The sequence below is a fragment of the Haemorhous mexicanus genome, chromosome Z (genome assembly GCF_027477595.1).
Source record: "Haemorhous mexicanus isolate bHaeMex1 chromosome Z, bHaeMex1.pri, whole genome shotgun sequence".
NCBI lineage: Eukaryota > Metazoa > Chordata > Aves > Passeriformes > Fringillidae > Haemorhous > Haemorhous mexicanus.
In genome coordinates this window covers 41741722-41764721 of record NC_082381.1, presented here as the reverse complement: position 1 = coordinate 41764721, position 23000 = coordinate 41741722, and the positions used below count along the sequence as shown (strand labels likewise).

Genomic DNA, 23000 nt, shown 5'->3' with positions numbered 1-23000 from the left:
TCTGAATTAATTTTAATTCAAACCATTTTGTTAAACTTCATGACTGTGAAACAAGGGAAGGAAATGCAAAAAAAAATTATTTAGAACATTAGTGACAGGAAAAACCTGAAATGTATCACAGATGTGAAAATGTTCATTTATAAGACTCTGATAAACTGTATAGGGACAAAAAACCTTTTATATTGAGACTTTGGTCAAGTGATCAATCGAAGTGATCAACAAAAGGTCAAATGATCCATCCCATGCATCCTCTCCTGTTAGCTAGGAGTTTGAGGAAAGCTCTCATACTCTTTTCTGGAAGTGGGCACAAATGGGCACCTCTCTGAAGAGCCAGTACATGACTGTCCACAGCTTGGGCTATAACCAGAAGAAACTGGAGATCTTTGTGTTGTTCAGGGCTGTGATCTCTTTTAAGGTCACGGGGCGTTGTTGCAACAGGTCACACAACCAGCATGCTGCTGTGGGTTGACACTGGCTGCTGAGGAGTTATGGGCTGCAGTGGTGGACAGGAGGAGTTCCCGTGAGACCTTCCGAGTTTGGGAGCAGCGGGGATGCCAGGAGCTCTGTCTTGGGGCAGGTGATGAGACAGGAAGAGCTTATGAGTAGTGGACAGACCAGTGTATGGCAGCGTGGTGGCTATCTGTTACAAACATCTTAAGTGGGAAGAAGTGGCAGACAAAGCAGATGATGCCTTCTTTTGACAACTGCTGGGGGATTTGGGCCACTGCCATACCTGCTGTAGGGACAAGGCATCCAGGTGTGAGCAATCCAGGATGTTTCTGGGGTCTGCTGCTCCCAGCATACTGACACATGCAATGAATCAATGAAGAGAGGTGCTCTGCTGGACACAGTCCTTGAAAAGATGGAGTGATTGCAGATGTAAAGGCTGGGAAGAGCCCTGTCTGTGGCTAGATGGTGTCTGTGAGCCTGAAATGAGGGAAACAAAGCAAAAAGTAGAATCAACAATGCAAGACTTTGGGAGAGCAGACGTTTGCTTGTTCAGGAGTCTCCTTGGAAGATTCATGGAACACGGTCCTGAAGAGAAAGATCTGGGAGAGGAACTGAGCTCAGAAGGTTTGCCTCCTCCACTTTCAAGAATGGTATTTTCCAGTAGTTGAGGCAGAAAAAGCAAAGGAGGCAGGAGCCAAAACTGAGCCATAAATGCAAGCATGCATGAGGTGGTAGCAGGGAGAAGCAGCCTGGGAGGATTATACAGATGCTGCCTAAACAAACCTACCTAAGAAAGGACCTAAGAAAGAATGCATTTACTATTTGTTATTTGAAGACCAAGACAAAGTGCCGTCCCCTTGAGAACAGCTTCCAGAGCACTGCCAGTTCTGAGCAAGTGCTTCCAAAGAAAGTCCTTAAAATAGCTGTGAAGATTATGAAGGAGCTGGAACGTAACGTCTCTGATGCAGGGCTCAGAGAGTGGGGATTGTCTGTGCTGGAAAGAGAAAACTCAGGGAAATCTTAGCCCTATGTCTGTTAAAGGGAGTAAAAAAACCATGCAGCCAGATTCCATCTCCAGTTCTCATTGGTATTCAGTGAACAGACAAGAGACAACCATAGCAGTGTGAAATAAAAGCAGTCCCATGTGAACATTAAACCACCTGCTTTTTTACAGTGAGGCTGGCTAAACAATGGAAGTTTTCCAGAGTGGTTGAGAGTTCTTTGTCCTTGAAGATATTCCACCATCTGACTAACTAGGTCTAGTTGATGCTGCTTTAAGCAAAGATTCTGTAGGACATGAACTAGAGCAATGTTTTCCAGCCTTAATTTTTCTGTGATTCCTGGTATTTAATCACTGCCGTGGTGAGACTGCTGGATTGCTGTTTTTATCAGTGCTGACTGTGCAGCAGGTACGCTGTCTGATTTGTAAGTAGGAGTTCCTGCAGTAGGAGAGCTCTCCCTGAGAAGGAGAGGCCCTCCTGGCAGCGGCTCTGTGTTGAGCCAGCCCAGCGAAGGTGCTGGGTGTGCAGCAGAGGAGGAGGAAGAGGAGGGGGAAGGATGAGCTGGAGAGCATTGCTGGAGGAGTTGCCTGGCTTCTTGTGTCATCATCCATTGCCCTTGTTTTCTTGGGCTGTGTGGGTCACCCTGGAAGAAGAAGAGAGGCCCCTGGAAGAAGCTGTTGTTGCTGCTTAGCAATCTCTTGCTTGTGTTGTTTTTCTGCTTTGATTGCCCTGTCTTGGTTGTGAGAAAAGATCCTTTTTGGAGCTGCTGTTTGCTAAATTTCAGAGGTGCTGGTAAAATCTCCCTGAGTTTCTCTTGCTCTGCTGCTGTGCAAAATGGTCATCTCTGATGTTCCTTGGGGTCCATGGCTAGCAAGGTAGCAGTGCTGGCCCCATGGCACTGTTGAGAAAGGGGCCCTTTCACAACTTCTGCCACCACCACAGAACATGGCTGAGACCACAGACTTCCATTTTTAACTTAGTGCTTTTGGGGTAACTGCCTGTGTTACTCCTTGTGGAGTCCTGGAGGAATACTCACCCAGCTGCCTTTGCAGCAGTTGAATGGCCCAAAAGTTTGGGCTTTCATCTTCTTTTCAGGCAAAGTGCATGCTAGGCACATGGTTTAGTGTCTTGCCAAGGTCAAGTTCCTGTATCCATCCACAGGATGGCCTGTGGTGATTGGATGTTGAGGCAAGAGGCCATGAAGTTGGGCAGGGAGATACCTGTGGGCTTGTTCCAGGCTGGGCTGTTGTTGGGGGCCAGCCCAGTGCCTGTGATTGGTGCAGCCAGGATAATTGTGCAGTTTCTTCAGTAAGTGGGGCAAAAGCAACCCTGCTCCACAAGGTCAGCCAGAGCCTCTAGTGAGCCTTGGCAGGAGGAACAAGGACAGGCTGCAACCCCATGGCTTCCCAGAGTTATAAAGCGAGATAGTAGGCCTGTGGGATGGGAGTTAGAAACCAGGCTGTTTCTCAGAGGGCCCGTCCTATGTGGAAAGGTGATGGAGAAGCTCTGGCTGTCTGGTTTGCTGATTTCTGAGGTTCACTGAGATTTCTTCTGGGGTTTCTCAAAAGGAGAGTGAGATCTCCAAGATCCATGTCTGCTGCTGAAGCCTTCCCTGAGCTGCCTGCTGGCCTGCATGATTCAACAGTTGCAGGCTTGGAAAGGGATACAAATGATTCTGAGGGCTGTGGATGAGCATGAGTCTCACTGACTGCTTTTTTCCCCTGTCCTCTCCCTGCTCCAACAAGGTAATTTGCCATGCTGTTAGTTGCAATGAAACTGTACGAGTCGCTCAACTGGTGGCCCGACAGAGGAGTTCCAAGAAGAAAACAGTCCGACAGGTGAACTGTCAGATGAGGCTGAAGAACACATCTCCAGTCAGTTTATCAGGTAAGACATAGGCAGCTCTAGAGGGCCTGCCTTTATGAAAGAACTGTGCAGCTGCTGCACAAAGTCTTGGCTATGAGGGTGTGTCACCTACGGCCATGAATTACAGGGTCCAAGTGGAGAGTTCTTGGGAGGCTGAGTGTTCGTGACAAGGATGCTTATGTCTGAAAGCCATGATCAGAGAGAAAGCCCTTTTCAGGTGTGTATGCAAGATGTGAATGATCTTGGAAAACAAAGTCCTTGTAGGATGCTAGGCTTATTAGGAATATGTAGGATGCCTGCATATTCTTTAAGGCTGGCCTTGGCCTGTTGAGGAGTAGGAGGAGTGAACCATTCCCTCACAGTGAGAATGAGTCCCTGTAGCATCATTTGTGGCTGTTTTGGCAGCTCCTGTTGCTGATGCCAGTGCCACAAAAGTTCTGATACCCATTTTCGGCTCTTTTTACCTCTTACGTTTTGCATAAGCTTCTGTAGCAGTGTTTTCCTAAAGTATGGGTCAGGTTTTCCTCACTGCAGTGCTGTTGTGACTAACTGTGGAATTGAGTCTAGGATTAAGCCCAGGCAGGACCCATTTGCTTGCAGGTTGGAAACTTGGAACAACAATGGGTCTCATAGTTTGTGTGTTCTCCACTTTTGTCTGTAATGAATTGTTTGCTGCTTCTTGCTTTTCTACCAGGATTCCAGTTGGGAAGCTGAACTAGTGGCTTATATCACACTTAAATGACAGGGATTATAAAAGCAGGTTGATTCACTGTCTTGCACATCAATCCCCTTGGAAGTGTTTGAAACCTCCAAAATTTATGTGGCGCATCCAGCGTATAAAGAGCAAAGTGAACAAGAGCTTGTTTATCCATTGTGGTCTGGATGCTGGTGTGTTCCTCTGTGGGTGTAACTTGGTGGCAGTTCAGGTGCCCACAAACCAGAGTAGAGAAGAAACCCTTTGGATGGCAGTACAGGAGGTGCCCAGGGAGGTGGAGGTAGACTGGGTGGAGAAGAATGCTACTCATGGCTGCATCTGCAAACTCTTTAGGAAAGCCCAAAGGAACTTTGCGGCAGCCCCGGTCTTTGAACATGCCAGAAGAAGGCAGTTCTAAGAGGCCTGTTCCTCGCCTGCCCCGAGGCAGAGAAGTGGCATGTGGAGGTGTGAAACCTGTGGTGGAGAGTGCCCGATCTGCCTTACCTTCAGCTGCTGGGAGTGGACCACCTAAAGAAATGCCCATGCAGAGGCATGTTACTGTGGTAAACAGGTCAGTGTGTGTGTGTGTGTGTGTGTGTGTGTGAGTGTGAGTGTGAGTGTGTGTACACAAGGGGAAAATTAAGTGTGATGGACCCTTGGATGCTGCAATGCAAGCAGTGTCCTTTGGGATCTAGTGGGAATCCAGGCCCCTGCCTTTGCAGCAGATGAAGTCTGAATATGGGATGGTAGCCAGGAAGGAGACAGATGATGTTTTGCCTTCTTGGGTGCTGCCACAGCTAGCCTGTGCTCTTGGCCTGTTCCCATGTTTTGGAGAAATGTGGCCAAAGGTGACCGAGCAGGGGAGTGTGGAGCTGTTGCCTGGGCCAAGGAGGGAGCTGTTGTGGTTGGTGTGACAGAAACCAGGAGAAGCAGATTTGTGTGCAGGGGCAGGTGATGTGTGTGTTGAGGGTGATGGTTGTTTGCAGGTGGCTGCCCTTTCCCTCTTGCCTGACTTCTGTTGCACTGTGTTGCAGTGTCAGTGTTTGTGCCCCTGCTCGGCGTGCGTGGAGCCAGGAGCCAGCTGACCGTGTTTGGGTGAGCTGAGCTGAGGGCTGGAGCTGCAGTTCTGCTGGGTTAGCGGTACATGCTGCTTTTCAGCCCCCGTTTGAGCTTCTCTAATCCCGGTGGCTTAATCAGCTGCTGCCCCATCATTTCTTTTGTGTTGTTTTCGGCTGCCCTGGGCCGTCAGCTGACGGTGGTGAGAAAGTGTTTGCCGTTGCTCATTGTGGCTGTGCTAAGTCCTCCGGAGCTGTGATTGTGGCAGTAATCCTCTGCAGGGGGAGGACTCTGGCCCAGGCTGGGTTGGAAGTCAGCCTGGCGTTGAATGGAAATGGCAGTGGCATGCCACTTGCATGGTGGCAGTGGCGTAGCTCTGAAGTGGCCCAGAGCAGCACAACAGCTTAATCCTCCTGCGGTGCCTGCTCTTTCTGGAAGATCCACTGAAAGCAGGCATGTCCTGCCTCACTCACCTGCATGAGTTCCATGTGCCTTTCGGGGTCTGCTGTGCAGAGGAGTGAAGGACCAAGCTATCCTGCTGTGACTCAGAAAGGAGTAGGAGCAGGTGCTTGGGCCTTCCCCTTTCTGTGTGTGCAGATGAGTTGCATATTTTTAAGTGGCACTTCTCTAAATGGCAGAGGCACTTTGCCTCAAGCAAAGCAAAAAGAGCACTTAGAGTTTTCTTCAAATTAGTCACTGTAAGGAAAACACAGGAAGTATGTTATAACATTTAAAGATTTGTAATGTGTGAAATAAAATTAGGTAGATGTCATCCCTCTTCTGGCTATTCCTAATGTAGTCTGCTACATCTTGTGTTATCTTAGTTCATATCTGGCAGTCTCTTCTGAACTCCTTTTAGGTAAGTGTTCTGCCTTTCTTTCTGTAGTTTGTTTCTGCCCTGCACTGTAGGAGAAGCTACAAGCAAAGTCTGCTTTGGCCCATCTATTTTTGAAAGAGGAGACATCTTGTGCTCTTGTAAAATGCTATCCTGTTAGCTTGGGTACATAGTGAAGGAAGAGTTCAGGGAGATGCGATTCATATTCCATGTGAATACAAGGTTGTATGTGACTGGATTAATTTGTTCGTTTGTTTCAACTTGGCCAGTTTGAAGCAGGGCTGGCAAGATCCATGTGTCCTTGCTGCTGGGGACGTTTTGTACCTCCTGAACCATTGTAGTTGCTTGTACTTTGGGGAGCAGGAGGGAAAGCTTCTCTGAGACAGGAGGTCCTGAGTTCAAAAACTAGTGTGAAGTGAGTGGAGTTACGAACAGCATCCCCAAAAATCCTGGCTGACAGCAGCATCATAGTTATCCTCAAGCACGAGCTTCAGGACACTATTCCGGGAGAGGTATCAGTACTTGCCTATGAGAGTGACTGAGCCTTCACAGCTCAGGTTGACTGAGACAAGTCCTGAGGGTAACAGACTGTCTTTGCCCCACTTCCCAGTTTGGAGTGAGCTGTTATGTGCAGTTTTTGTCTTTCTGTTACCCATCCTGCCCCTCCATATACCCACATTGTAGGAAAGGACATTCATGCTCTCATGGTTGCACATAGGGATCTCTGTTTTCTCTTTTTCTGTTGAACATCTGTTCTGCTATGGTAGAGGTGTGTTCCTTGCTTTGACACAACGTCCTGCCAGTGACAGACTTTGGATGCTGACAGGTATGGGTGCTCCACCCAGTATCATGTAGCGAAGCTCCTCAATGAGGCTGGAAATGGTGGTTTTCTTGTGACTGCCAAAGTTTATGTCCCACCTCTGTAGTGCTTTGTGATATTTTTTACAGAGATTTTTATGACCACAGCTTCAGGGGCTTGCCCCTCAGTAGCATTTGGGGGAAAGGGAACAGGTTGTTTGTCTTCCCAGTTCTGTCACACTCACATGACAGCAGAGAAATGCTGAAGGTAGTTGTCCGAGGCTTTCTTGCAGATGCTGTCACAGGTTCTGAGGCTTATCTTTATAGCAGCAATCTCTGAGGTTATCCTGACTATGTTGCTCTGGACCCTGAGAAGCAGGGAGAGACCTTGCTGGTAAGGCTGACTGCAGGGATCCTTGAGCAAGTGGCATGGACGAGAACTGGTTCAGGTGCTTGGTGACCCCCTTGCTTGAAGCAGCAGAAGCCATTTGCTGCTGGCCACCACCTGACCTTGCTACTTAGATAGCACTGTCCATGGGCCAGAGAGCAGATTGGAGTGGCATGGGCCTTACCAAGGAAAGGCAATTGGCAGGGAAGGGCATTGCTCCCCTTCATTGTGAGGCAATGATGTGTGGCAATGAGACATGACTAGCTGCTCAGCTGGAGCTACGCATGGGGACTTGGCAGGGCTGCATGGCTGGTCAGGCATTTGTGAAGGGCCAGGCTGCTGGTGTGGCTAGGAGGCCTCTTGCTGGGAGCAGGAAACTGTTGAACCGCAACAGAAAGCAGAGGAAGACCCTACATAAAGTCTCTTAATACTGAGAGGATCCCAAATCCAATTAGCTTTTACAAGCAGCAGAAGGGAATCATCCATCCTCTCTGTTCCAGGTTCCTTTCCAGGGTGTTCACATGGCATGGCTTAAGTGGGGAACATCTGCCCTCTTCCTCACTGGAAGTTGCCTGTAGTTCTGGCTGGCCTACCCTGCCGTCGCATCATTTGTGTCACCTGGTGTGGGGCTTGAGGTGATACCAATGTGTATGGCACAGAGGACTAGAACATAGCTATGGATTCCTATTGGCAGGCAGGGGTAGCAGGACAGTCTCCACTACCCACGCGCTATTTCACAGGATTGTTTTGCTTTCTGCCTAGCAAAGGTGGTAGTCTCTTTTGAGTCTGATTCCATTAAGAGGACTTTTTTAGCTTGAGTATTTGTTCAGCTTAGAGTTGTCCATACTGGTAGATACACATACAAAGTGGGATCCTGTATTTCTTGTAGCATCTGCATGGGCAGCAACAGCCACCTTCTAGGAAGAGACTGCTGCTGCTTTGTGTGTGCCCAGAAAGTAGAGTTTTTCTGTAGTGCAGATGAAGTGTTGTAAGAGGCTTTTCAGATACCCAGCAAGTGCCAGGTGTGAGTGTAAGTTTTGATTTTGTGTGAGTGGCTTTGTCTTTCTACTTTCTGAGTTTTGTAAATGTGCTTGTTGTTGATCTACTGCTGCCTAGCGCTTCTGGGCATGACTCCTGTTTTGTAAATTGCTGAGCTGGGCAGTGCCTGTCCTCATAGCTAGTGCTGTGGGACATGACTCAGAGCAGGAGTCTGGTCTTTGGTGCAAGTGATATCCCATAGCTGATAGATTAGCAATGGTTTCATCTAACAGGGACAGCATAAAAGCAGGGGAGACGAATTAATGTTAAATCTTTAACATGCTTCTTAGAAGACACGTGAATGTGGGAGGTCTCTTTCTGATTCATGGATATGCTCTGATTAAAAGTCAATGTGATGTCCATATGGTCTTGACTCCTACTGCAATTAGCCACAGCATCATACTTGAACTACTGTCCTACCTTCCAGAGTCCAGGTGAAGCTGTGAAAATCACCCTTGGTGTTTCTGCAGCTGGTGAGGTTTATGGCTTGCTCCACTGTTGTCTCTGAATTCCAGAACTGGCCCCTGGGCAGAAGTCTTCTGCAAAGCCTGTCCAGTGCTTATGCAGGGTCTGCTCTGGTCAGGAGATGCCTGGTTCAGAGCATCCTACTGTGCTATGGTTGCCTAGATGTTGCCTAGTCTTTGAATTCCCTTCTCCAACTCTTGTCCCTTTTGCTTGCAGTGTATGTAATTATTCCACAGCTGGTTTTTTTCCAGGTCTTTTGAGCTGCACAGTGCTGTGCCCTCTTCAGTGTCAGGAGCTCATTTTGGTGTCTGTATTCCCAAGTAAAGTCTGTATTCTTCTGGGGACCCCAGAAGAACACCTGCAAGCGTGACATTGGTGTGCTTTCAGTGGGAGAGATCTTCAGAGAAGAGTATCTTAAACAGTGTAACCAACAGTGTCCACAAAAAGAGCTTGAATGCCTATATGTTCCTAGATGCTTTCCCTTTGCGAATGTCTTCTTACTGTGTTTTGTTTCTCACAATAATGAGAAAAATGAGTAAACCACCTGTTGATCTGTCCTGTTACTGCTGATCAGGTTGTCTTCCTGATAAGGACATTTTGACTACTCATCTTGTGCAGGAGGCCTTCTAGGAGTGTATAGAATGTGTGGAATGCATTTTTATTTCATGTGTAAATCTTAGAAGCAAATGGAATGTTATTTAGAGACAGAAGAGTGATTCGAAGCAATTTTCTTTCCAATATTAGATCTGAGAAGAGACTGACTGTCCCACCACGGTTTCAAAAGGAGTTGCAAGTTCACCTGTCCAGAAGCTCTTCCACAGAGTCAAGTGGTATGCCTATTGAGAAATGATTTGTTGACTACTCAGAGAGGGTGTCATCTTAAAAAAAAATCCATCTTAGTAGCTGTTTTGAATGAAGATGGGTTTGGATGAGGAATCAAGTTCTGTGAGCGAACCTTTTCACTCTTATTTCATTGTACTGAGGAAGTGTGTGTTTGCTTGTCTGCCTCTCAGTCTTCTAGGAAATACATTGGGCAGTAAGTGTCAAAGCCAATCACAAAGCCAGTGTGAGGAGTTTGGAAACAGGAGGAGTAAGCTTAACTTCATCAGTGGGATAGGAATCTGGTATAAGGATGAAATCCTGGCTTTCAGGAGTAAGCAGCATTACTAATGTTTTTGTCCAGCAAATACTCTTCTGCCTGCATGGCTCAACAGTTGTGCAGCTGATGGGCTTGCAAAATGATGATTACTTTCTTTGAGACTTGGCAGCATGATTTGTGAAGCTTCAGGTCTGGTAGCAAATACACCCCACCAAAGGGAGATGTGGAGTAGAGATAAGGCAGCAGGTAAGCTAGTGATGTGAACCTCCCCCTGGAGTAATGAGTGCCTAATTCCTACACACAATGTATAAAACAAGCACAGAAAAGCTGCCTGCTGGGTGGAGACTTTTCCTCAGGACATATCTTGGAATGAAAGGCAAATCATTGGTTTGATTTGTACTCCCATCTGAATATAGAAGAGCATTCTTGGTTGTCGTGCAGTATCTTTCTGGTGTTTGTACTTATAAAGAAATTATCCTGTGCCCTGCCCCTCTTGGGATACTATCTTAGTGCAGTGTCTCAGCTGCAGCGGGGCTGACAATTCTGTATTCTCTTCCAGAATCCCATCAGAAGTAACACATAGCAACATCTTAAGAAAATAACTACAGTGATTGAAAACTCATCTTTAGGTAGTTACTCAATGTCTGAGATTTCCATAGTTCTTTGCCATAGGAAGTGACTGAACCAGCCATGCTGGGCAGGAAAGCCACGTTTTAGAGTTGGTGCTATGCCGGCAGCTCCCATGTTTAGTTTTTAAGTACGGAGGTAATGATCTGTCTTTCTGTTTGTAGGGCTGTGTTTACTTCAAGGCTGTAATTTACTTTTTTTTTAACAGATAGCTTGAATACATCCACTGCAGAAGCACATACTGTTGCCTCTGGCTCTTCTGCTGCTGATGTCCATGAACTTCAAAGTCGCATTAAGGAGCTGCTGAGCAAGTACAGCACTGGTGTCAGACTGTCAAAGATGCCTCAGATATATCGGGAAATGTACTGGGAGGACCTTAGCACAGAAGTGCTCTATCAGCTTGAGAACTGGCCTCATGTGTGCACAGTAAGTATTGAGCCATTTTTATGGAAGATGCCAGTACCCTATAGACTTCTGAGTGTTCATTTGCCAAATGTTATTTTATGTGTAGCTTCATTTCCCTTCATACTCTGTAGCAGTGACAGAAAACCCCCAAAGCCCCACCACTCCCAAATTGTAACAATGTCCTTTGAAACCCCAGAAAATCACAGTTGGCTGGGCTACTGTTTTGAACAAGGAAGGTCAGCCTCCATGGTGTTCTGGAGCAAGTGGTTGAGGTTGCTGCCTTGCCACCTTTAACTGACCACAGTACTGACAACTAAAGTAGCTTGATGACAGGTGATGTCCATGCCATGTTTGTTGTTCTTGGTTTGGGTTTTTTCCCAAATTTTTTTTTATGCTTTTCCTTGTTGGTGCTTAAAGCTACAAGCTACCAACACCTTTGTGAACAGTCTGAGGTCTAACTGTATTTATCTTTCTATGGACTTTTCCAGAGGTCTTTCTCACATCTTAAGCCAAGGAATTTTGCTGTTTAGATTGGTTTTATGATACAAAAAAATAATAGATAAAATTGAAGAGTGGTAATGATGGGGGGAGAGATTACAGCTAAGCCCCTTTCTGCCCTCCTTCTGATGCCTGTTACCCCTTGATTACCAAGGGTGTCATTGCTTCTCTTATTAGGAGCTGATGTCTGGCTGAGTGTCCACTTAGAGGTCTGACACCATCACCACAGGGTGGAGGGGCTTCAACTGCTGTCTCTTCCTCTGCATTCACAGGTCATTTATAGTGTCATGCAACTTTGCATCAAGGCTTTGTTTAGCTTTACTCTAACAGGCCAGTGATATCAATGAAGACTTTCAATTTCTTTGGTATCTGTCAAACTGTGGCACAGAAGAGTATTGAAGTAATAAGAATATTTGTCTTCTTGAAGTACATTTTTTGTATGTCCTACTAAGTCTTTTCTCATGTAAAAGCATTAAATGCCAAAAGAAATTAAAAGAAAATAACTGAGTTGAATACCTGCTCTTCAGGAATAACACCATTTGCATGCATGTATGGTATTCTTACAGATTTATAAAATGTGTTTGTAATACCTTACTACAAACACTAGAAATGTATGCAGTCAGCAGCAATTTGTTTTGATGGTTGATGATTGGTTCCTGTGTTATCTACAGAGCAAGCTGTTATGTCTTGAATTGCTTAATTCATGCAGCAAATTTTAGTCCTTTTTGTAGCTAATGTTCCAGTCAGTCCTTTTCATCCAGGATCTTTGTTCTGCGTTCATTATCCATTTGCTTGTTATCTATTGGGTCTATCTCTTTCTTTGTAGCATGCAAATGAAGTCATTTAAGCATAAATAAGCACTGATTAAATCCATGGAAACACTGTAATACAATGGGCATAGTACAAGAGCAGTCAGAACTATCAAGTTATCTTGGCACAGTCAGTCTTATTGTAGGGAACTGTTAATGAGCTTCTAAAACCTGTCTCAGTTTACTGACTCACCAAATTGTAATTATGGCTTAGGCATGGAGAAGTTTGAATTGGGACTTCTTATATGAGAGCTACTGTACATTTCTTTAAATATAATCAGTTCCTGGTTCAAACATATTGTCTGCAGATGTACAGCTTTATACAGAAGAAAGACTGTACTCTCCAGTGAAAGTAAAGATATCTGATATCTGAATTATTTTTGCCATGTTGGTGTCTTACACTGGTAGTGTCTGCCAGGCTCAAAAACATGCCAGGTGTTTCTTTTATTATCTTCTTAAAGAAGAACATACTCTTTTTGTACTCATTCTGATCAGTGTACCATAGTTACAAAGTTACAGCAGACAACAAACCTAATACACTTTCAGTGTCTCCAGGCTTTTAATTTGAGATTTGAGGACTGTGCTTTGGAGAGTATCACTTCTGAATAACTTTGCATCTCCAAAACTTCTGTTGGAAAGGTAGGAATTTTATCTAGGAAATTGTAGTTTCCATGTTTTTGCAACCATGGGTAATGCACATTTTACCTATTTAGTGAGTTCAGTTCTCCAGATATCACTGTAAGTTGCAAGTTGATGAGCTTGTTTTCGGGCAGGAGGTATTCAGGCTGACTTTGTCTCCATTTGTCTGTTATCTCCACTCTTTAGGTTGGCTTGGTTGAGCATCTTACTTGTAGCAACATACTTTGCACAGCTAAATGCAAAAGTACAAAGTTGTCAAGTAGTGGCTAGCAGTCACAGATTGTGGCCCAGACTTCATGAGCAGTGGGACTGACAGTAAATATGCTTAAAAGTCTTTGTTGTCTAGACAGACCTCAGCCAGGAGAAGAATCTGCTTCAACAGCTCTGGACAGATCCACAGTGTTGCTGAATTGTTTGCTTTCACCTCCAACACTTGTGCTTTGAAAAACATGACTGGTAGTGACCCTCCCACCTTCATCTTTTTTTACCAGAATTTTTACCTTTCTGTTTGACTAATTACTTTGCCATGTGTCTTTGAGCAGCTAGTGATCCCATCTCATTTCTTATCTTCCATATATTTTTGTCAAAAGTCTTTCTCACAACTTAGCTGTTTTCTTACAATTCTAAGTCAAAATTATATAGTTTTACTGTGTTTGAGCTCAGCCTTGAATCCTTGCAGGCAGCTGAACCCTTGAGGGATAGAGAGCATTGCAGCAGAGGTGTGAGAGGCATGTAGGCATGTAAATTGAAAAGTTTTGGGTTTTTTTTTTCTTGTTTTTTTGGGTTTTTTTTGGTAAGTCACAACCAGAAAAGTAATAATAAATTTGTATTTGGTATTGGCAACATGACAAAATGGTTCCCATTGCAGTCTAAATATAAACCTCCTTACTGAGTTGTATGTATTTTCCTTTTACATGATCAGGACTCCTCAGTTCCTTGAACTCTCTGAGTGATTCAGGCGTGATGTGATGGTGATGCAGATATGGCAGTGCAAGAGAAGCCTAAACTCTTAGATCTTTTCCCAAAACTGTTGCTTGAATTTCCATGGGGTTTATTCCAAAAGCTTTTAGAGAATTAGGCAGTCCTAGGACATTAGGGAATGTCCTTGCATAGATGTTTGTTGGTTTAAAGACTGGAAATGGAGAAAGCCTGGAATGATTTACTTTCAGAAAGGCAAGAAGTCATGTGGGATTCCTCAGGGAATCCCACTTGGACCCCTCAGGGAATCCCAACACTTGGACACATGCTCTCAGAATTGTAACAAGTGAGTTGAAAAAGTATGCAAATACAGGTTCAGCTGGCTAATAGTACAGGGCTGTTCACAGTTACAAAGACCAGGGCTCTCTGAAGAGGTATGTAAATGTAACCTCCTCATACCATGTTTCTGGCCCATAAAATTTCATTATAATCTTGGCCATGGACAGAAAGGACTCTCCCTACATTAAAAAAAAAAAGTGGGTTTCTTTTCTGTGTGGACTTTGAAGCTTGGGAAAAAGGGATCTTGGCATTTATGGTAGCTTCATGCAAATGTCGACTCAGTATGGAAAAATTCAAGTGGTAAGTACTTGCAAAATAAATAGAAAAGGAGTATTTCAGTTGGAAGGAATCTATCAGTGGTCATCTTGTCCAATTGCCTGATCACTTCAGGAATGACCAAAAGTTAAAACTTGTTATTAAGGGCATTATCCAAATATCAACACTGTCAGGCTTAGAGTGTCAACCAAGAAGCCTATTCCAGTGTTTGACCGTCCTCCTGTTAGAGAAATGCTTCCTAACATCAAGTCTGAACCTCCCCTGACAAAGTCCTCTGCCTAGGAGGCCTTAGTTCCTAGTTTACTTACTTAGTACTTGTGACCAGAAGTTATTTCCTAGAAATTTCACACATTTCCCAGATTTGCTTGTCACAGCAGTACAGTGTTCACAGTAAATGTCTGGGAAGTTGCAATCTCCAGTTAGAGCAAGATACCAACCCAGAGATTTCTCCTGAGTGCCTATTGGTAGTAGACACTGCTACACTCTCTTGAAACCAGGGTCTCTCACCCACGTCATCGCTAACGGCAAGGGCTGTGCAGTCAGACTTCCCCCTTTCATACAGTGCAACTCCTCCACGTTGCCAGCCCTGCCCATCCCTCCTGGACAGCCTGCAGCCCTCCATCCCAGCATGCCAGGTGTGGCACTTGTTCCACCAAGTCTTGCTGACACCAAAGAAATCATAGCTCTGGGAACTAACCAGTGCTTGATGTTTATCCTGTTTGTTTCTCATACTGTGTGTGTTGGTGTTAAACAAGTATTTCTGATGTGCTCCAAGATCAAGTCCAACTCCTGACCAAACACCACATTGTCAGCTGTGGCACTGGTTGTCAGTCCAGTCATTTATTGACTCCCTCCAGGGATGGTGACTTGACCACCTCCCTTGGCAGTCTGTGCACTGCCTGACCCCCTGTTCAGTGAAGAAATTCCTCTAAATCTCCAACCTGAACCCCCCCCCGTCCCCCCGCAGTGCAGCTTGAATCTGTGTCCTCTTGTCCTGTCGCTGGTTGCCCAGGAGAAGAGATGGACACCACCTGGCTAGGGCCTTCTCAAAGGGAGTTGCAGAGAGTGATAAAGTCTGCCCTGAGCCTCCTCTTCTTCAGGCTGAACAACCCCACCTCTTTCAGCCACTCTTCATCAGAATTACCCTCTCCAGTTTCAGCCCTTTGCCTGCTCCTGTGCCCTTCTCTGGCCTTGCTCCAGCATCTGAATGTGTTTCTTGTCATGAGGGGCCCAGAACTGGATACACAACTTGAGGTGTGGCCTCACCAGTGTTGAATATAGAGGGACTGCCCTGGTCCTGCTGGCCACACTATTGCTGATACAGGCCAGGATGCCACTGGCCTTCTTGTTCACCAGGTACTATTGACCAGCATCCCTCTTTTCTGCTGGGCAGCTCTGCAGGCACCCTGCCCCAGCCTGTAGCACTGCACAGGGTTGTTGTGACCCAAGAGCAGGACCTGACACTTGGCCTTGTTGAACCTCACACCATTGCCCTTGGCCCATTGATCCAGCCTGTCCAGATCCCTCTGCAGAGCCTTCCTGCCCTCCAGCAGATCAACACTCCTACCCAACGTAGTGCCACCTGGGAACTTAGTGAGGTGCATTCAACCCCCTCATGCAGACCACAAAGAAAAGGTATTAAGCAGGACCTCTGAGGAGCGCCACTGGTGACCAGCCCCCAGCTGGATGTGACACCATTCACCTCCACTCTCTGGGCCTGGCTGTGCAGCCTGTTTCTAACCCAGCAAAGAGTGTTCCTGTCCAAGCCGTGGGCTGCCAGCTTTTCCAGGAAAATACTGTGGGAGATGGTGTCAAAGGCATTGCTGAACTCCAAGTAGACAACATCCACAGCCTTCCCCCTCACCCTCTGGGGAGGTTACCTGGTCATAAAAGGAGGTCAGGCTGGTCAGGTGCAACCTGCCTTTCCTAAACCCATGCTGTCTGGGTCCAGTCCCTTGGTTGTCTGGCATGTGCTGTATGATCACACACAAGATCTGTTCCATAGCCTTTGCCAGCACCAAGGTCAGGCTGACAGGCCTGTAGTTCTCCACATCTTCTTTCTAATCCTTCTTGTGGTTGGGCATCATATTAGCCAACCTCCAGTCATCAGTCTCCTTGGTTATCAAGTACTGATTATAAATGATGGAGAGCAGCTTGGCAAGTGCTTCTTTCAGGTCTCTTAGTACACTCAGGTGAATCCCATCCTGTTCCATAAAGCTGTGGAACAGCTGGTCACTTAACAGCCAAAAATATTTCATCCATCAGGACAGATGGATCCTGTCAGGCCCTATCAGACCTTGTGTCTCAGAAGTTCTTCCATGTTTATAAAATCCAAAGTTTTGGTAAAAATACCAATCCTAGAAGCCAGTATTTTGGTAGAATGAATAACAGGCAGACACCTTTTAATTGACAGAATGAAGGGATGTATGCATATTGATTTGATTCTGGAGTTGTCTTGTGGTAATGACTGCCTTAGTCTTTCTGCTTGTTTTCTGAAGGAACTGGTAGAAAAATAACACTACCATTCTGAATTTTGAAATTCCACTTGTGCTGGAACAGATACAATTGCTTTTCAGCAGTTCTAGAACAAAGGTGTTCCTTTCTGTAAATAATTCTACTGGTTCTGGCTAAATACCAGATTAACTATTACTTGTCAGTGGACAGTTTTTTGTCTGTAATCTATCATTCCTCAGTCAGGTTTCTTACTACTTTTTAATAAACATAAAGCTAAATGATATGTAACACGTGAGTATATTCTTTAGTGACTTTAAGTCACTGTAGTGACCTTTAGTGACTGTATTGGCTGATGTGGTGTGAAAAGACTCCTCAGAGTGGAGACCATTTTCCTGGCTGTTTACTGTGAGGAGGAGGCTTTACAGGGTAAAGCAGGGTTTAGTTTTCTTCACTTAATCTCTTGGATATCTGGTAAGGTGTTGGACAGGTCCTACAGTCTGTTAATCTTGAAAATATGTCACTGGAAAAAAATTGGAGGAATTAAGGGGGGAATTGGCATACTTTTGTTCACTGTTTTGGGGGTATTTGATTGGTCTGTTGTTTGGCTTTTGGTTTGGTCCTTTTTTTTTTTTTTTTGGTAATAGTCACTACAAGTTGAAGTTTATCACTAAAGAAACGTAGAGAATTTTTTAGATAAGAATGAGACCTGCATGAGACAACAATGGGATGTTGCTTTAATTGACTGGTAGGATATTTTGTTTATTTTATCTTTTTTTAGCTGTATTTAGTTCTCAGATTCATATTTTACATTTATACATGTTGGGACTTCTTGCAGAAAGTGAAACTGAAGGCTTGGGAGAATGCCAGGATTAGATGGTAAACAAATTGACAGAAAAAGGACTGAGACTGTAGTTTTCTGAATCTGGTCCTGGGCAGTACACCATGTCTTAACAAAATAGGTACTACATAACTAATGCATCAGGCAGCTGAGCTTTTACTGTAACATTCAGAGTAAATTAAACAGGTATGCTCAGAATAGAGAAGGATTGCCACAGCAGAGAGTTGTAGTCCTTGAGAAATTTTGGTTTTGTCAGGTCTTTACTCTCAGAGAAGGAATTTCTATACCACAGTTAAGCTGTATGAAGCAAAAGTCATCCTTCTAAACAGAGAAACAGACTTGAAAGAATAAAAAATCCAACTCTAATGTACTTTGCACATGGAGGAGACAATGGAGCGGACTGTCATCTCTGGTAGTACATATGAATGAAGCTCGCCGTTTTACACAAACCCTAAAAGCTGCTTCCAGTAGACAAGCTCTTGAATTACAATACCTTTCTTTTGCCACACTCATGGAAGAAATTGGTGTTTAGATACAGAGCCAGTAGCTATTTAGAACAGAGTTCAGAGGACAAAAGACTTGTTCTACCTAAAATGTCATTAGATGTGCTGTACATCAGCACAGAGCAGACTACAGTTGTGTCAGCCTCACTGAGAAGATGGTGTTGTTGCACCTGTGGAAATGAGGCAGTTAAGGACAGAAGATCCAGAATGACTTTGCTGTCCAAACACAGTGCTGGAACTGCCTGTAAATATATATACCTGAAACTCAGTCCTGGTGATGAGTGGTTAGACAATATGATGAGCCACCAAATGAAGTCAGACTCCATTTTGACAGCATCTTTCCTTATTTCTGCAACCCGTGCATCTCCTTTGTGTTAAATCTTGTCCTTTTCTGACCTTGTAGGAAAACTTCAATGCATTATGAGGTAAAGGGTATTACAGCCAAAAAGAACTGCTGACAGAGTTGTCTCCTGATCCTCAGTGCTGGCATAAAGATGTAAGGAGTAGGGGCAGCCCTCAACAGTATGGAGTTGTTAGATTGACTCAGCTGTCTTATTGCATCACAGTTTCCTTTGTCATTGTGTGTTTTCAGAAGCCAGAGTCTTGTAAGCACGAGAAACTGGAGAACAAGTGTCTTCACTGTGATGTGCAGGGTAATGGAGTGGGAGGGCAAAGAGGATGGGCAGAAGGGGGCAATCTAAAGACACTCCTGAACTTTGTAAAGCTTACCATCCCAGGTCTGAGCATGAGCTGAACCTGAACAGAGGATATCTTGACAATAGGGATTCTTTAGTTTAACAACAAAAGAAAATAGAAAAATATACCTGGTATGGTTTGCATTCTAACATTTCAGTTAAGTACAAAAGAAATGACTACCAGGGACAGAATCACTGAGGTAGGAAGGGACCTCTTTTGATTACCTAATGCAACCTCCGTGCTGATGCAGGGTCACGTGCAGTCTGTCCAGGTCTGTATCCAGTCATGTTTTTAACAATGGACATGCTGCAGCTTTTCTGGCCAACGTATTCCAGTCCTGTTTCAGCTTCACAGTTGACATGAGGCTTGGCTAAAAACAAGTGTTTTGATGTGTTCCTTTGTTGTTTAGGGTAAGAAGATAGGTATCATAGTTTCCCATGCAAAATAATTAATTGCATATCAGACTAGAAGCTGTAAAAGCTGGAGTGTATTCCAAGGATTAGCTGTAACTGGATGATATAAGAAGCTTCCACATCCTTGTAAGGAAAAGCTCCTTACTGAGTGATGCCACCATATGCAGTGGGGATCTTCAGCCTTTCAAGAACACTGACCAAGTCTCTTTTTTTCCCCAGATTTGGTTGCTCTGGACACATACTCAGCAGTTCAGTTATTGCTTTCAGAAGCAGCTACTTGGAGGAACAGGGAGGAGTTGAATATTAGTGTTGAAACAACATCTCCCCATTGCCTGGGGATACCTGTACTGTAGAGGGATGGGCAAAACCAGTGGAACCTGAAGTTGTGTGGCTGCCAGTGACAGAGAAGAAGTGCTGTCAGCCAATGTATAGATGCAAGGTAGTGCTGATCAAGGCTAGAAATACCTTCCTCACTGCTTTAAGCTTCAGCTTGCTAGGAGTTTAACTTCATGTATTGTTGAGGAAAGTCACCTAGATGAGAACTGCCTTCACACTGAAGTGTTTGTCTAAGGTGCCTGTCACTAAAATGTTTCTGTGTACAGTCTGTGGTACGTATGCTGCGGTAGTTGGCTTCCATGTTGCATATTTAAATCAGATCTGAAAGAACTCCTGCACCACGTTTCCAGAGAATTCTTCTTAGTGGTCAGAGTGATAGTTCTGATTTGTATTTTTGAGCCATCTTTGAGAACCTGTTGGATACCAAAAACTGTATAGCCAGGCTTCTTGCTTGCCATATGAGACTCTGTCACTGACATTAAATGCTAACTTCATTTGCGGCTTTTCTTTTCTTACCTTGCCAAGGAATAGCAGAAAGTAACTGCATATGCGAGTTTGAATGTAACATTGAAACTGAAGGACATTTGCTCTGACTAGAAACTCTCATTTCAAGGATGTGTTTTCTCCAGTTCCTTCTTGGAAACATCATGTTGATGCTCCAGGAGGTTACCAATATATGATTGTCACTGTACACACAATTAAGCAAGGCTGGCATTGGAAAGTGGATACTTTCTTTAGTTTATATATGTTGGTCAGCGGTTTTTTTGAATATTGTCAAGCATATATGTGGAAAGCTTTTGTCCTGCTAATACAGGAGCATGTCTGCCTTTGTCCTTGCTATATGTGTATGTCAAAACAAGGGCGCTGGCTCTTTTGTGTTTCACTCAGTTGCAGTGTCAACTTTTATCTTGGAGTAACTTTTATCTTTATTTATCTTGGGAGTATATTTTATTTGAGGTTTTATTATTTGAGTCTCCAGATTTCAATTTTTAAGAGTTGCCTCTGTTATTCAATCCCAGGAAAAAAAAAATTATTCTCCTGTGTAGAACAGCTTCATTCTCTGTTGCCCTGATAATTCATTCTACCAGCTGTTGCCTCTGCTTTGTGCTCTGTAATTGAGAGATTATAAGAGGCAAGGCCATAGAATCACAGAATATTCTGAGTTATTAGGGACCCACAAGGATCATTAAGTACAAGTCTTAGCACTGTGTGAGACATCCCCAAGAATCACTCCATGTGCCTGAGAGTGTTGTCCAAGTGCTTTTTGAGCTCTGTCAGAGTTGGTGCTCTGAGCACTTCCCTGGGGAGCCTGTTCCAGTGCTCAAACCACCCTCTGGCTGAAAAAGATTTTTCCTGATATCCAAACTAAACCTCCCCTGAGAGAACTTCAGACTATTTCCTCTGGTCCTGTCACTGGTCACCAGAATGAAGAGATCAGTGCCTGCTTCTCCTCTTCCCCTTCCCTCAAGGAAGTTGTAACTGCAACTTAGTTTCTTCTTCTCCAGGCTCAACAGACCAAATTACCTCAGCCACTCCTCATACAGCCTTTCCATAAGGCCTTTTCTACCTTTGTTGTCCTCCTTTTGAGGTCTCTAACAGCTCAATGTCTTTTTTCCATTGTGTGACCCAGAACTGCCCCCAGCACTCGAGGTGAGGCTGCCCCAGTGCAGAGCAGAGCAGGACAATCCCCTCCCTTGCCTGGCTGTGATTCTGTGCCTGATGCACCGCAGGACACGGGGGCCCTCCTGGCTGCCAGGGCACTGCTGGCTCATGTTCAGCTTGTCATTGACCAAGACCCTCAGCTCCCATTCCATGGAGCTGCTCTCTAGTCTCTTGTTCCCCAGTCTATAAACATATCCAGGGTTGCCCCATCCCAACTGCACAATCCAGCACTTCCCCTTGTTAAACTTCATATTGTTGGTGGTTGCCCAACCCTCTTAATTGATCAAGGTCAGTCTGCAAGGCTTCCCTGCCTGTGGGGGAGTCAACAGCTCCTCCCAATTTTTTATCTTCTGTGAACCTGCTTAGTACTCCTTCCCAGGGTTACTAAGCATCCAGGTCATTTCTGAAGCTGTTGAGGAGCACAGGGCTAAGGATGGAGCCCTGTGGAACCCACCAGTGACAGGTCACCAGTCTGATGTCACCCCATTCACTGTAACCCTTTGCACCTGAACCATGAGCCAGTTGCTCACCCCTCATGTGATGTGTTCATCCAGGTGTGTGCTAGATGTTTTGTCCAGAAGGACACTGTGAGAAACCAGTATGGAAAGCTTTACTGAAACCCAAAAAGAATATATCCACTGAATCAGCTAGGTGGGTTATCTTGTCGTAAAATGAAATTAAGTTTGACAAGCAGGAGTTTATCCTCATTAACTTGTGCTGGCTGTGACAAATGACTGTGTTGTCTTTCAGGTATTTCTCAGTACCTCCCAGTATAATAATGAATTGCAAAGCTGGCCCGTCAGCCTTACGTGTGGGTAGTACCTTGAAGGCAAATCTGTAAGCTCAACAGGAAACTTGGCTGAGACATTTGTGCATAAGAAATGGTGTCTGTTTTGAAGTGCTGCTCACAGGTGGAGCCGTTTGCTTGTTATTAAAAGTTTCTGTGGCCTTGAAGATGATGTGGTTCTGGAAAATGTCCTGTGCAGGGCCAGGATTTGGGCTCAGTGATTCTTGTGGATTTCTTCTAACTCAGGATGTTCTATGATTCTGTGATTCTAGTGATGTCAACCTGTGCTTATTTATACTGAAGTAATCTGAAACAATTTACTGAAAATAGCAGTTAGCATATACAGCCTCTTCAAAGCTGAACTTATGTCTAGAAAACCCCAGAGCTATTATTGGAGTTAAGAGGCTTAAAGATCTCTGAGGATCTTCTCTCCTCAGTCTGCTACTGGTCTTTAGTGTGTAAGGCTTTATAGTCCTGTCAGCAAAAATTTATTCCACTCTGTTGCAGCTCTATTTAAAGACCACTAGCCTAGAGAAGGGATGCATAAAGGCAGACCTCTGCATTTAAGCTTCTTCCGGGATGAACTACCATATATTCCAACACAGCATTCTCAAACAAATTGTCGTCTTGATAATGTTCAGTATTTTCTGGAGATAAGTGTTTCCTTGGCCGGTCATGTAAATTAATTCCTCAGCCTTGTCCATTTACACATGGGACATCCTTATCAATTCCTCTCTATCTAGGATGTGATTATCTGCCAAAATGGCGTGTTCTGATTTTTTTTGTCTGTGTGACTTGATATACTTAGGTCTCCTGACCATGTATCAAAGCTTTTGCAAGGCTTTGATAAGTTTTTTGTTTCGTTCTATTTTTAACTGAACTCCTTTCTTCTCCTGTGGTGCAAAGGGCACTGTAAGATTCCTCATATCAGAGCGTACAAATATAGGTGCTCTCTGTCAGGAATCATTGAAGGCATCTCAGTCCTTCTAGGTTTTACTGCCAGACATGTTTATTGTCTCTTAAATTAAGCTGACTAGCAGAGATGCCCAAGAACTTTGCTTTCTCATGTTTTATTCTTGCAGAAAGTATTTCTATTTTGGTTTTTCACTG

The 23000-nt window shown here is 44.6% G+C and overlaps 1 protein-coding gene across 3 annotated transcripts in view; it reads left to right on the top strand.

Moving 5' to 3' along the window:
- TDRD7 (tudor domain containing 7) overlaps nucleotides 1–23000 on the top strand; it is a 44970-nt gene that overhangs the window by 7582 nt on the left and 14388 nt on the right. For 2 of the 3 annotated variants that reach the window (XM_059873360.1, XM_059873359.1), the window contains exons 3-6: nucleotides 3197–3338; nucleotides 4366–4582; nucleotides 9336–9421; nucleotides 10526–10743. In XM_059873360.1, coding sequence (XP_059729343.1) covers nucleotides 3197–3338; nucleotides 4366–4582; nucleotides 9336–9421; nucleotides 10526–10743 — 663 coding nt within the window. Of the gene's footprint in view, nucleotides 1–3196; nucleotides 3339–3444; nucleotides 3535–4365; nucleotides 4583–9335; nucleotides 9422–10525; nucleotides 10744–23000 lie in introns of those variants that run through there. The other variant, XM_059873361.1, reaches the window with a different exon arrangement.